Source organism: Suillus fuscotomentosus, assembly GCF_016647785.1.
Source record: "Suillus fuscotomentosus strain FC203 chromosome Unknown F5891scaffold_552, whole genome shotgun sequence".
Lineage (NCBI taxonomy): Eukaryota > Fungi > Basidiomycota > Agaricomycetes > Boletales > Suillaceae > Suillus > Suillus fuscotomentosus.
This window is the reverse complement of record NW_024540064.1, coordinates 1-15,715: the sequence shown is the minus strand read 5'-3', so window position 1 is coordinate 15,715 and position 15,715 is coordinate 1. Positions and strand designations below refer to the sequence as shown.

Genomic DNA, 15,715 nt, shown 5'->3' with positions numbered 1-15,715 from the left:
GCGCTCGTGCGGCGCGTGAAACTAGACTCGTAACCAGTCTGACTATGCGTTAATTGGAGATGGTGAGAATTTATTGATGGCTACACCACTTGTGCAACCGTGGTAGTATACGCCAGGCTGGTCACGAGCCTAGTCACCCCCCTCAAGAAACCTGACGTGGCGAACCCGTACCAGACTGCGAATCCTGTAAAGATGCCCACTAGGAAGCCTCCCACGAGGCGCTTGCGCCCTCCAGCACAGAAAAACACTCAGCCTGTCTTTGTCACGCCAAATGAGTAGTTCTGGCGAATTGAAGATATTCTCATGGAACTGATGCATGGACAGACACTGCCAGCATCTCATATAATAACTTGATTTTCAATCTCTACTTCCTTTCTGCACCACCTCCTGTGCGGCCCCTTGCTCTAATCTTGTCCTCGCAGCCGCTGATCTTTCGTCTTCCCGTTGTGACAACTTGGACCACTGCAACTCAGAGTGAACTTGGTTCACATGTATAATCTCGAGCTGCTTCTCTAACAAACAGCGGAGGTGCAGGCCGTGACGTGCGAGGCGCGGCAGAACAGAGACGAACTGCAGTGCCTGAAAAGGGTCCCTGATGTCGTAGTGCCGGACATTGCGTTCCATTATGTAGATTTGCTGCATCGCTCGTGAGCTCATTCGGAGATAGTAACAGATGAGCACATACATTGTTTTTCTTCCACGCCATCGTAATCGCGCCAAGTGCGCCATTGACAACGAGCCCGAACACAGGGTGGTCTGTGATACCGAGCTCAGAGAGGAAGGTCACTGCCGAAACCAGGTAGGTCTTCGTCTGGTTCATAGCTGTTGAAATGCTTGACTGGTCTCTTTTCTTGTACTCGGCCAACAGCACTGGGAGAAATAGGTCTTGCTTCCTAGGTTCATCACTATAGATATCCATATCTGTTATTTTTTCTTCCTGCGGTGCTTTATCGTCATCGGGAGAACAATGAAATGGGTTCTGCAACTGAGCATGGTCATCGATGCGTTTGGTTTCCATGGACGTGATCTTTTGGCTGTGACCAACGCTCTGGGATGTACTCGCATCGAGCTTATCCGCCTTTGGACCCTGCACTAGCATGAAAGATTTTGAGAACTTTTCTGGCTCGATAGTACCGCATATGCGCTGGAGCACCGTAGTAGCAGCACCAGGACATGGAATGACGAGGATGGCGTTGCATTTTCCAGTGACCGGATCCTTAGAGGAGTGAGACCCAATCACTTCAGTAAGCACCTTGCAGCGTTTGATATCATCGGCGAATTTGTTGGCCTGATCTCGCGCTGCTATGGCCTGCTTGAAAGAGTTATCGTTGCTACCCACACTCTGGTATTGGTCAAGACATAGGCGCGTGTATTCATCAACAGCCTCAATGGCTTGTGTTGAGGAGAAAGTGTCGTCAGCGCCAAAATTACGAGCCAAATTCAACGGTCGCTCTAACCTAAATGAACAATCAGAATGTAAATAGCTGGACTTAGGGACTACACACAACACATCTCCTTGCTCGGCAGTAGTTTGATAAAAATTCATGAGTAACGAATCCCATTCATGGCGCCGATCAGCTTCGTTGGCGCCATACAATTTTGCGACAGTATCACAGATGCGGGCGCCTTGTACAGCATGCAACAATGCTGAAATCCGGGACGAAATGAACTGGATATCCTCAGACAAGTGGACAACAATCGTGTTGGACTGGGAGCTAGGACGGTGATTCGTGGCGCATAGTTCTGCCCTCATATCCAACAGACAGCTATCAAGGGCAGCGCTCGAGAGCTGCGTGTGATGTAATGAGGATTGGTAGTAAGAGAAACCATGCGGACTCACTTCGGCTTTGATGGCATCTGACCAGCAAAACACCGTCATTTTATCATACTTTTCAATCATTTCATTGATTCCGGCGGTCTTCTCCAGCTCCTTGGAGGTGATTGGAATACGACCAACTGTAAACGCACGGCGTTCAAACAGCCAGTTGGACATAGACAGCCCGTCAACAAGGCCGTTGTCAGGCAAAGCAGCCATTCTGGAGACAAGGAATGGTCATTGAACAGTAGCCGGACAAGAAGCAGGCTCCATGCCGTGAGTTTAAATATGATTCAGAACACAATGAGGTAGAACCCTTAGCCTTTGCTGGTAATCGACCGTGCCTCTTCAAAGAACCCGATGGTTGTGACCCCCCGCCTCTGCAGAGACGATAAGATCATGAATCAAGTAACTGAAGCAAACTTACCGTGTCGTGTTCTTTAAGTGGGTCCCATAGAACAGCCTAAAGCATCAAGTTAGTTGTGTGTTGATAGGTGCAACATAGGTCGAATCACTTTGGAACATCGACTGGTTCATCCTCGGAGATCATAGAAAGGTCAGAAGCCATGGTATCGTATGATACAAGTGCAGTGTCCAAGAGCGGGGATGGAGTACGAGGGGTAGATGAGGATGACGTCTCACTGAAAGACCATTATGATTCGGACTTGGCATTAAATATAGAAATCCATACCTGGAACTGGTCTGCACGTGTACCTCGTGGATCCAGGATACCACTCGTTCATCCGACTGCCCCCCAAATTGAGTTTCAAAATCAGGTAAATCGGATCTCCAGCGCAACGGACTCAGAGAATTGACTGCTTCTATCGATATGGCGCCCTTGATATCTTGAGAATGTGTACGCAATCTCAAAACAAATTGCGCAAGGCTGATGGAAGAGTGGGCGTCTGCGAAATCAAACACACCCATGGAGGGATCTAAGCCAACATCGGCTGCTAAAGCGAGGTGCGGTGTAGGCTTCAGGAAGGGTCAATATGGAAAAATATGCATTGATTTGGGACTTACCATGGGGCATTCCTCTGATTGATCGGAGTCGAGCCACCCGAAGATTGCCGTGACAATCGTACCCGTGCTGGAACAGCACAGGCCTACCACAGGCTGACAAATCCCCCACACACGTCTCTGGTAAAGAGCACTGCAAAGTAGGGGAACGATATTCCGGGAGTCGGCGACTAGTAAGATTGGCACCACAGCCAAAAGGCATCTCCCTCGACCCGGAAGCATGTGAGCTTGCAAGGGCAGGTCGAGTGAATCGACTGAACCATTGCAAGAGTCTGAGTCTGCAGAATGCATCGATTCATCCTCATCTTGCTCGTTTCGCAAGCTAGTCATGGAGGTATCTGAATAAGTTCTAGGTGCAGGAAAGATGGTATGGGCAGCAAGAAGAGTCGCACGTCCGTCAATGAGATTTGACGGCTGACTGGCGTTCTGAGCCCGTGGCATGATGAACGGTGCATCTTCACTGTCGGGAGATTCGAATCCTGGTTTAATGCGCAATGATAATATCACTCACATAATCAGAACATCTGAGGACAGTGTGTTTGCCAATGCATGGACAAGCTGAGACCAAAGAGGAACAGTAGGTCTCTCGCCGCCGTAGCGAGGAAGCTCAGCAAGTCTACACAACCCTACGGCTGTTGAATGAATTAAGATGTCAAAATCCTTTGCAGTGTATGATCCAGGTGCAGGTACTTCATTGGAAGTGAGTGGCTCCGAGAATGTCGAGGCTGACGCACTATCAAGACGCTCATTACTTGGCTTGTCGGGACAGTGGAACGGGGACAACAAGGAAGTAACACCGCGCACTGGTTCAGGCCAGCCCATAGGCTGGGTCACGTAGTGGGCAATCTCGCCAAAAGTCATTATAAGGTAAGGGGTGTGGTGGCGAGCACTTGGTGGTTAGATTACAGTTACCTTGCGGAGCAAGGTCTTTCGGGATGGAGCGTGGCAAACAGCACAAAATACGCACGTGATTTTCCACCACAGCATCCGAACATTATAATAAATATCAGTTAGCAACTAGGCGCCGTCGCCGGCGATGACCTTGCTTTCGTTTGTAATTGGAAAGACGAAGGGAACGAGCGCAGTTGAAACAGTATTTTGGAAGGACAGAGACTGCTCACAATCGTAGCAAATGTTACGAACAGAGAACGCGGAAAATGCCGTTATTTGGGACGATTCGCAGAATTAACGGGTTGGCATGTGACCTTGCAAGCAAGTGATGGATTCTTATAGATGTCCGATCTGTCATCGATTCATCCTTTGCAGGACCCTCACTTCTACAATACAGGATAGAACTTCGTAAAGAGAACGTGAGCCTTGGGACCGTAGATGGTGAAAGTCCGTGGTATTGGTGCACTTAAGACTCCAAAAAAGGTCAGAATGCAAGGAATACAAGGACTGGAGGACACTTACCGAAGCATATGCGATGCCCTTGTATCCCAGGGCAGAATCAAAGGAGCGAAGCTATGAAGAATGGTCAAAGCGGAAAGGATAGCCAAAGTGAAAGACACATACCAGATTGAATGAAAGCAGATAGGTAGAAAATGACATGTGTGCAGATGTTCAGAACGACAAATTCACAAGCAAGAAGACATCATTCGGTGATGGAGGCGTGCGAGCTCCACCTATTTACACCGTTCGCCACCCGGCTACACCAAAGGCAGTTACTAAGTGAGGAGGGTAGAGCTACAAGCACCGTCTGACATACTCGAAGTCTGGAACCAAGAAAAGAAGCTAAATCCAGAAGGTGAGAGATCGGAATCGTATGGTGGATGAAAGTCCGATCGATCGTGGTTCACCATGACCGGCAGAACACTGCCAGAAGTACTTGTGATAATACCGTCTGACCGTGACTTTGTGAGCGTAAGGAGTGGGCGCACGCTCGACTCCATGATTCGTTTGGAGGACAAGGATTTGGGAGGTTCCAGTGACTAGTAGTAAGTGTAATTGATGCGCACTCAGCGCTCAAGCGCTCACTATTTGGAGCAGCGCAGCAGTTGGTCGCGGCAGTTGCCGCAGCATTTTCACGATGCCCGTCACACTTGTGACCTCGGCATTACTACAACGGTCTGCAACCTACAACCGTTTTCATCGCTTCAAGTCCTTGAGGACGAGCGCTTGAGCTGTGGTGCGAATCGAGATCTGTGTGAGATCTGGTGTGCCCACAGTTCATCGCCCTTCAAGGCGTGTTCCACCATTCACATTCAATCCTGCTGTATACATGGGTCCACGACTCTTTGCTATTGATCAGTACACCTCCAGGTAAGACACCACTTTACATATTCAGGGTATACTGAGCAGCGTGTGTCTGATATGGATATGTAAAAGGGTGTAGTGCTGTAGCCAAGTCGTTGGTACTAGTGCTGCTGTGGTTCGGTCCAGAATCACGGTCCGAACCTGACCAACGGTCAGGTTCTTCCTTGGTTCGGTCCGTGGTCCAAGAATTGGGGCGGACAGGACCTGAGTGAGGTTCGCGGTCCACCATTGCCCGAACGGTTCTGTGTTGCCAAGTTCGAACCTTCCCCGAACCGCAAGACGTGGGAGCCCTGTTCTCACTACGAGCATTGCATTAGTCTCTCTCTCTTCCCTATTCTGTTTCACGCCATGGCTTCATTCTATTCCACTCAGGTACGATTTCAAAACTTAGGAATCCTTATAGTAACAATCTCCGTTCCCTCCTCAGCCACCCAAAGCATGTCCCCCACCTTCTCCGCTACGTCGCAGAAACAAGCAGACTGGAAAGAGTTTGGTGATGAGGCATCATTCCAGATTATATTGATAGAATTCGTGTCACTGGTACGTTAGGGCCACTATTTCTATTCTTAGGCTAATATCTTTTTAGATGTGACAAGCCTGCAGATCAATTTTGGACGATGACCTCTCCGCCTCTATCACTGCTTGCTATCAATTGTCCGTTTCGTGATACTGCCAATGCCTGCACGGCACTACGATGCCCCTCCATCTTCTTCAACACACGTTCGAGTCCATAACCATCCGTCGTTTATCGAGGAAAATGGTGCTGGCCAGCGCTGTTCCATTGGGAGAAAAATCCAGTGAGTCGATCCTGTTAGAATGGGCTTTAATGGATTGGGTGAGTGATTCTCCAGTTTCTCCATGCCAGACGATGACCTCCTCGTCAGCATCACCGCTTGCTACCAATTGCCCATCTCGTGATACTGCCAATCTCCACACCTCAGTGTGATGCCCCTCCATCTCCTTCAACGCAACACCTGTCTACTTGCTTCCAGGCGTGCAGAATCGAAGCACTCGAGTGCTACCGATCGTCCATCTCCTCTCTCTCGTTCTCCTCCTTGTCTTCTTCCCTTCTCCTGCTCTCGTCCATCGTCCGTATTCGTCTGAGCCACGTCAGCAGTTGCTGACGTGTGCTGGGCGTTTGCGCATGGTGTTCGTGGTTTTGGGAACGGCATGGTGGAGCTCGGACATTGATTACAGCAATTCAGCACGTCGATACTGCGTCACCTTTTTTGCACGCATCACACGGGAGCGTATAGGAACAGGCACCTTTCTGCTGCAGCTTCGTTGGATATGTAGCTATCAGTACAAGTACTTCTACTACCGGACCGAACCGGACCACGGCAGCACTAGTTGGTACCAGCATTTTTATTTGCTGCCTCGTGGATCAAGCACCTGCCGTTTCACTCCGTAGCTTTATATTTCAGCTTGGAGACATTCAAGTTACTGATCGTTTCTCCTCCCTACACCCTACCATGTCTACCGCAGTTGTAACAGACCCAATTTTGGTGTCGCAAGCAGCTGCCAAGCTTACCGGCACAGACAAGACATTATTGAATAAAACTACTGCCATCCCTTGCCCCAGATTCCCGCCTCCTAGACCCAGTCATCCATGACCGAACTCTCTCCAACAATCAATGGGCCAAGCGGTTCCGCCGAGATGCTGCTTACGATGCAAAACGTTGGAAAGACAATGTTCCCACCTACCATATGAAGGGTGTCTGACTCGAAGACTTCATACGGGGCCCCAAGAATACCGTGACAGCCAAGGGCATGGCTGAACGTACTATGCGAGAGATGTCTACCTGGGAAAGTGACGGAGCTTCGGGGATATTCCTCGATGAACATGATCAGCCCTTGGTGGCTTATTTTGCCCGAAGGCGTGCTGGGCCTTCTCCAAAATTGGTGAGTTAACATCGGCAAGAAATGACTTATAGTTTTAATCACCAATCTTACAGAGCCACTTTGCTTACAATTACTACATTCCTGGGCCCAAAGCTCCTTCGTCTATGGGAAGATCCTCTGATGATTTAGATCGGGCAGCTCAAGAGGGTGAAACGGTATACTTTGATGGTATCAAGGTGAGTTTTCAGTAATTCTGTTAGATGACAGGCAACTTACTGCAGAGGATAGGATAGCGTGCTTGCCAAGACCGCAGTGGCCACACAAACCCTCCTCCACCACATAGATGTCCATAAAAGCCCCCGGGATGGACGCCATGACAAGGAAGACCACCTCCTGCAATACGTTAAGGTTGACAGCACCAAGGACTCGGAAGACCTACGTGAAGATGGCATATGTAGGAGCTTCATCTATGCGGGTGCTGAATACGTCTATGAAGACCGCACCTTTGCATCTGAGCGCACCGGTACCAGACACCTAGTACATGCATGGCCAGATCAGGGCAGTGATCCTTCCGTCGTATGTATAATCTATTCTGCCTCTACATTACTTACACATTTTCTAGCACGGACTTCATCCCTCAGCTGACATGGTCTCTAACGCTAGTGGAGCCCTACATGTCCAAGCATATTTTGATGATACCCAGGAGTTGGCCATTCTGTTGGGAGAAATGTTCCGGGTATCATTTCCGGCTTTCTACCCCAAATATGAAGCTGCCTTCCTGGCCGGCCGTTGGACGGTAACTGATCCAGGGCCCCTCCTTGGAAGAGTCCTGGTGTGGAAACTGCAGGTGATGCCCCATCAGGACGGCTTAGATGCGGGTCCATCTATCATCTTCAACATGGGTAAATTTACAGGCGGAGAATGTTACATAACCGATCTTAAGCTCAAACTCTTGTAAGCCTTTCACTTTGTATATAGTTTATTGGACTCATTCGTTCTAGATACCGTCCTCGGGATGTCATAATTCTCATGGGTGGAGCCCTCTACCATGGGATAGGACCGTGGAAGCCACTCCCTGGCATTACTGAAGATGGCATTACACCAGGACGAGTATCTAACGTTTGGTTCTTCCCTCACTCCTCCTTCCAAGTCTTGGAAAACAAAGAGCCTGGCTGGGCACTCAAGTCTGCTGGAGGTTTGAGAGGAACTGGCTCAGAGTTGGATTCTAGCAACTGGGACTCAGAGTCAGACTAGAATCTCAAAGGTATCACCGTTCTCCCTTTGTCATAGTACTCGACCGAATTTTTCTGATGCTCATTCCAAACTTACGCTTTAACATCGATAACATGGACATACTACATAGGATTACATATTTGTCCATAGAAGCATTGTTCCGGTACTAGAGCAACAGGCTGTCTATTCTATTGAGTTGGCACACTCCAGCGCTCCTCCCTCACCGAGCCCCCGAGTGCTTCGGCACCCTCTGCGTCTCCGGGCGTTTCACGCTGCCCTACGCCTTCGCCTTCGCCAATTCTAGCACCAGACAGTACCACTCAACCTGTCGCCTCGCACAACATGAGTGTGGGGATGGGGGCAGGCGCAGGAATGGTGGGTACGGGTATGGGAGGTAGCAGCAAGTTGATGGGTGCGCTGGGTGACACCTATGTGTATAACCCCTTCCCCCACGCTCACCCACTGCCAGCTTACCCGAACCATACTCTGCCAGGTAATACCCCACGCAGCCTGCAAATGCGCCTCTCAAGCCTCATAAAGCACCACCGCAATGGGTCTTGGCCTCCGAAGCTTCGACGCAGCCGTCTTTGAAAAACCTCCCATCAGGTTTACTGAGGAGCGCCGTGAGTTGCCTGCACTTCCGGTGATGATCACTTATTCGTTGATGTCGTTTGCTCAGTTCCCTGCATTTCGGCACACGACCTGCAGTCTCCATACGTTTGCCGTTTTTGTTGTCAAGAAGTAGGCTTCTGTTTCCAAGACGAGTGGCAATGAAATACACTATACATGCAGTGCCACCCATGATGGATATTCCTCTTCCGCAAGGTTCAATTCGTTATCTCTTGGCGGTGAATGAATTCGGTAGCGGGCACCTCAGACATTGGTTTGGCTCCAAATGCAGTCTTCATCGGCAAGGCCAGAGATGGAGTATGCGAGAACGGTGTAGGGCTCGGCGTAGTGAGTGACGAAGGGGTATCTTCGACGACAATCTCGGCAGGCCGCGTAAAGACTGAAGATTTGTGCTGAACCATCTCAACACCCTCCGCCTCTTCCACGGAAAGCACGACGGGAGTAGGTTTCGCGGTCTTTTGCTTCTTTGTAGGACTTTCGTCCTGGTCTGAGACTTCTCCGGCAGTAACCATTGGCTTTGCGCTATGACCATTGGTCTTCGGGATATATGTGTCCTGAGCTTCGCGAGTCGGTTTCTCTGGCCTCTCCATATCTGGCGGAGGCCTTGCGCGCTTACTTCCCTATTATCAACATCAGTCCAGCCCCTAAACTTGAATCACAGTTTCCCCACTGACCTTCGGCACTATGGCTTCAATAATCGCCTGCGCGGTGACTTCTGGCTCCTTCTGCTGTTTCTCTTTTTTCTCTGCTGGCGGGCGCAAGCGTCTCGTGGGAGGCTCCTAGTGGGCATCTTTACAGGATTCGCAGTCTGGTACGGGTTCGCCACGTCAGGTTTCTTGAGGGGGGTGACTTCCTTAATGAGCCCCGTCATATAGTTTGCAGCACGCGTGGGTCGTGCTGGAGGTTGTGGCGGTGAATCATTCTGCTTCCACGTTTGTCGTAAAGGTGAGGGTACAACCGGGGTCGTGGGTTTTACAGAAAGACCCGCAGTGCGTAAACGAGGCGTAGCTGCTCCGTTCACCTTTGGCGTAACAACAGCTGCCGGAGCCAATGTCGGTGCATACACTGGTGGAACTAGAGTTTTCTCATTGATTGCAGGTGTAGAACGGGTTGGAGAAGTAGTGTTTGAGGTCGGAAAACCGATGCTAGACATCGACGATGGGGGCGCAGATTTCTGTGCAGTCGAAGACTCGGCTTCATTGCCCACACGGCGACGTTTTGCATCAGTTGCAGAAGGTGTCCGTATGGGAGATAGCTCGATACGAGGGCCTTGAGGCCGAGATCCAAACCCAGGCGATCGATAACGGTTTCGTGGGCATGCGCTACCCGCACCCTGCCAGCGTAATACGCCATTGGGATTGCGTGAAAGTATCTTTTTCGGAGCGTGTGTATCACTTGATACACTATTTGATGTCCCGAGCCCAAGGTTAGGAGGGGATCCACGCGACGGAGATGTCGAGAATCGGAAGGGTTCCGGCTTGTCTGCTGTTTGAGCATAGATACATGCTTACACAGCATGCTGGGAGCAGGAAATTCGTACCTTGTACGTTCTTTTGAATGTAGTCCACTATGCCAGCTGCCTCGAATTCGTTAAGAGGCCGCCCTGCTTTTTCGACAAGGAATCGAGTGACAGGCTCGAGGTTCTTAGCAAGTGACGGACTTTGCTGCAGATAGAGGGGAACATTGGTTTGGCGAGGTGGTGTATTTAAACTGTAGAAAGGCTGTCGTGCGGGAGTGATGGGTTGGGATGCCCCATTGGAAGGTCCTGGTTGTTGGGCATCCCAAGCAGGCGGGTAAACTAGTTCCTGGGAAGGCTACTCTTCGTGAATCAAAGTTACCAGACCAGACAATACTTAATGGACTACAAACCTCGTGCCCTGGCGGTACATCACCAGGAGGAAGAGGAAGTACAAATTCAGGCGCAGAGTTCCGATCAAGTTGAACTTGACGAGCCGGAATATGAGGGCCCCTCCTGTTCCTGAACCTGCAAATCCTCGTCCTCATCGTTATTGGAGGACGAGGCACCTGAGCGCACCAGATCCTCAGTTCGATCATCCTCCTCGGTGCCACTGAATCGTAAGAAGCTCATTAAACCGGAAATGCTCCATAGCTTAGACATACAATGTCAGGCAAAGTTTCAGGTAGAAGACAATAACATGAATCATGTGCTCATCGATTTTTTCGTTGGGACTGGTTTTGTTGGTCGAGCGTAAGGAGATGAATGGGCAGTCCTCTTCGCCCGACGGTCATTCCGTCTGTCCACGTTCACCCTCCCTCAATGATTCTATAGACGTGCCAGGGAGTTAAGGAATTGCAGGCCGCTTTGCGCTCGTTGTAGAACGGACGATCAGCGACTAGAAACAGAGAACAGAGGACGTTGAGGACAAGTTATAATCACAGGACTGACTTGGTGAGCAGGCCTGGCACATCCCGGTTTAGGGCCGGTCATTGTTCGCGACGAACCGTGACCTTGTCTTCCTGCACACAACGACGACAGCAGTTCATTCTTTTGTCAACATTTGTCGCCATGCCGAACAAGGTCGTCACGACACCATACCCGCTCATCGACGCTGACCCACACGCTTTCCGTGTTGTGCGTTATTTCCGTTCGTCAGACTATGCAACCTGGGCTGCAGGAACAGCCGCATTCCCGGCTGCTTTGTATTTCTGGGGTATGCATCCCTGTTTCAGTCACAACGCTTTGTATCAGGCTTATATGAATTTATCCTTGTCCTCAGATATGGCTGACCCTGCAAAAGTTCGTCTGCGGACCAGCTTTCGGCTCGGAGGTTTCCTTGGCTTCGTTGGTGGTTTCTTGCTGGCATACCAACGCTCAAGTTGTGAGTTACTCTGGTTGTGCAAGACGTGAGCAGTCTCATTGTTTTTTTGACAGTCCGATTCTGGGGCTGGTCAGAGAACAAACGAGAGGAGGACTTGGATTTGGCCGAGCTTTCCCAAAGGGCAGCTGAGGGTAAGCCTTTGTATGGTACATCCAGCCAGCCAGAGTGGGTACAGGGCACTGCATACAGAAACTCTGCATGGTCTCAGTTGAAATTCCGTGAGTATCACTGGAATATGTTAATCAGCGTCTTTCCTGCTAAATCCTTGAATTTTTGCAGACGCATTCCCCATGTACGAACATATGTTACCATAATGTGCAGTCCCAGACTCATAGTAATTATTCTAGGTTCAACTTCGTCAACCATCAACATCATGGCACCGACGCTGCAAAATATGGTGTGAAGGAAAAGGAACTATCAGATTAGATATTCTCCTGCCGATTGTACTGTCGTTGGCTTAGCAGGATGACGCCATGCACTTGCAAAGGGGATTATTTCCCTGTCTACGGAATGAATAAACATACCTGCTTTGGCTCTAGAATATAATGACCGCATCGTAATCAAAGAAGTTATGACAACACATGTTAGCCGGAGCATCTCCGACCGTTCTATTGCATCTAGTGCAATGTGCTGCAGTGCAGTTATGTCGGACTCGAGTGTGAAATTACCTTGCAATTCCTAAACACAAAGCATTAATGGCATTCGATAACTAGGGGTCGGCGTTGCCGACGTGGACCTTGCTCACATTCCGTCTTTTTCTAGCTCTATCGTGCTCGTTTAGTCTGGCTTCGTCCCAGGATTTCTTCTGACATCACTATATAGCTACTACTACATTGTTTCTTTCAGTGTACTGCACTATGGTACCTTGTTTTCTGTCAGACTGTCTGTCCTCGAGAAACGCTTTTTCGTTTCCTCCGCGAGTCGCTCAATCCTGTTATCTTCTATCCGAAGGTCTTCGTTTGGATGTTGAAGGAATAGATCATTGTCGAAGTCTCTGAGAAGACGTATGCATTCTCAGCCGTGACTTCTGGATAGTGCGACGTATGCATTGAAGGGAGATAGGCGAAAACATGTCGTTCTTCCAATGTCCACTAAAACGTGATCAATCGTCTGTCCTTGTGCTTTAAAGTCGGTAAATGCGTAAGCTGGTGTTACAGGGAGTTGACGCCGCGTGATTCTTGTAGAAGGACCTGTGCCCATGGAAAATTTAATTTCGCAAGGTAACACTGGTATGTGCTGAGGCAGAAGTCCGTGCAATGGCGGTAAATCGCAGAAGTCGAGGTGAATGATAACAAATGCAGGGGGATAACGCAAGAATGCTCTCTTTGCTTCCACAGCGTTGCTCCCAATCTTTGGCTCTCTGGGATCCAGAACGATATCAGTAATTCTCAGTCTATACTCACTGAAAATGAAAGCACATTGATTGTCTGAGGTACTTAGCAGTTCAAATACGCTAGGTTGCATGGTGTTTCGATAGATAGATAGTAAATACGATGTTTAGGGTCGCGGCGTAAAATTATAGGATTAATTTTTATTTATTCATCACATTATTACCAACATATTAACAAAAAAGGGAGTTGTCCGAAAACGACGAATATTGGAAGGGAAGCGCGCTAGCTTCGCCCTGTGGGCGGAGCTCTGGGCGCGAGGGAGTTGCACGGTCTAAGTTATTACTTTGTTATTCAGAAAACGACAAGTATTGGAAGGGAAATCGGAGGTAGGTGATAAGTTCGCATCATCGTATCACGTTGTATGGCGTCACTGTATTTACTATTATTTGGAAATCACATAAAATGATCCATGTGAACCTGACCTTGCTTCGCAAGGTAATAAAAGACATGCGTTGGAGTCAGCTGGCCTATAAGGATACCTACAATCACAGAACTGCAGTTACCGGGTATATTCTCGGACACTTTCTCCTAAATAAACCTATCTTGCTTGTGGAAGATGCAGTATGCAGATCAGCTTGCCATCCGAGTCCGCCTAGGACAGACATGTATGCCTCGCGAATGGTAGGATCGATCCGAATCGCACCCTTGGCAATAGATGTAGGCTCATCAAGCACTGCGTACTAGTAAATTAGGTTGGTGTCAAAGCTCTTTACTAGTGACTTGAAAGCATGTAATGTCTGATGTAGTGACGTGTATAATATGCGCGAGAGGATATTGATGGCAATACTTGATCGCAAGAACAAGCCGCGATATATTCAAGCTCTGCAAAAAGATCATTTGTGGGTGTTTAAAAAGTCAGAACCCATGTGCGCCACCCCCCACGATTGATGCCAGATGGGATAACAGTCTTGATCTAGGTCCAACTACGTACCACCAAAAAGGACGATATACCAAGCCATTTAGAATGTTTCATGTCACTCTGACAAACTGCGACGTGGACATCGGATGGCGATTGATTCGGATCAAACATTGCAGCGTGGCCGACACCAAATGTTCTCATAAGAAGTTTGAGGAATCTAAAGCTCAAGCTTGACTATATCAACGAGCAGAATGGGCGCATCATGATGAATATCACCATCATGATGCGGTTATAAATACCTTCTCTCATGCTAGACCCATCATAAGATAAATGTCAATGCCCACTGGAATCATCATCCACCTAACGAAACCCACTCACCATCGCTTAGAAGCCAAAAACCATAGAAAACCATGTCGTCACTTAAGTTAGGGAAGGCGAAGCCGATTTCAACGTTCCTGATGCGGTCAAGCCCTGCAAGACTTGGTACAAGGTGTATGGTACTCTGCCCCACCCATACAACCCACCTCTTGTAGTACTTCACGGCGGTCCCGGTTCAACCCACGAATACCTCGACATCCTCTCCGAGCTTACACGTCTCTTCGACGTACCCGTTATACTTTATGATCAAATCGGCAATGGACGCTCCACGCATCTCCCAGAGAAGAACGGAAACGTGGACTTCTGGATTGTGCAGCTCTTCGTCGACGAGTTGCACAACCTCCTGAACCACTTAAACATCCACGACAACTATAACGTACTTGGGCAGAGCTGGGGAGGGATGCTGGCATCAGAGTTTGCAACGCGCCAACCAAAAGGCCTCGGGAAACTGGTGATTGCTGACTCGCCAGCGAGTATGGCGCTGTTTGTCAAGGCTGCAAACGATTTGAGGAAGGGGTTACCGCAGGAAGTCCAGGATGCGTTGAATAAGCACGAGGCAGCGGATACAACAACGGATCCAGAGTATATTGCTGCAATGAATGAATTTTACAAGCGGCATTCGTGTAGGCTCGACCCAGTGCCTCAGTCCCTGGTGGATGGGCTTGCATGGATGGAAAAGGATCCGACTGTATACTCAACCATGTAGGTGTTTAGTCCATTTGTGTCACGCATCTTCAATCCTTGAGGGACAGGAATGGACCAAACGAATTTAATATCACTGGCTATCTAAAGACGTGGAACGTGATTGACCGGCTGCACAATATTCAGGCGACGACATTGCTCATCAACGGGAGGTACGATATAACCCACGACATAGTTGTGGAGCCCTTCTTTCAGCATATCCCGAAAGTCCGATGGGTGCAATTTGCGGACTCAGCGCATGTCCCGCATCTGGAAGAGACGGAAAGGTTTATGCAGGTGGTGTGGGCCTTCTTGCGTGGCTGAAGCGACTGGGAGTGTAGAGGCAGCAGAAAAGAAATGGTGACGGGGTGCACAGTCACGGTGTATGATACAAGTCATAAGTGCAAGGTGTAGTAATATCGATAGATTGACACTGCAAGGCCTCCAACCGCAAATCCATTGCATCAGTTCAGTATTTGATCTATTGAGCGCTCACCTTTCCCGCGGATCTCGACTCAACAGACAAAATTTTCACATGACACGCCTACGTCGCCTAGTATCTGGTGCAAGTTTGCAAAGTTCAAACATGAATGAATCCTGTGAACAGAAGTACTCATCACGTGAGATATGTACGCGGTCGCGTGTCATCAATTTGGTGACGGGCGTCCAAACAAGGTTCAACGTTCAAGTTTGAAATTCTCAGAAGTTGCTTCGAATTCAAAATCCGTTCTGCAACCCCTGCTTGACTACTAGTATCTGTTGCTCGCAG

General features: G+C 49.1%; 1 protein-coding gene across 1 annotated transcript; it reads right to left on the bottom strand.

Annotated features, from left to right (window-relative positions):
• Positions 1-12,343: 12,343 nt before the first annotated feature.
• F5891DRAFT_1094749 (uncharacterized protein) lies at positions 12,344-13,153 on the bottom strand. The gene is made up of 3 exons (XM_041363517.1): positions 13,056-13,153; positions 12,663-12,997; positions 12,344-12,629 (listed from the first exon to the last, which is right to left on the bottom strand). Exons 2-3 carry the CDS (start codon positions 12,835-12,837, stop codon positions 12,493-12,495), a joined length of 312 nt encoding a protein of 103 aa, XP_041216151.1. The 5' UTR covers positions 12,838-12,997; positions 13,056-13,153; the 3' UTR covers positions 12,344-12,492.
• Between the last annotated feature and the right edge of the window lie 2,562 nt (positions 13,154-15,715).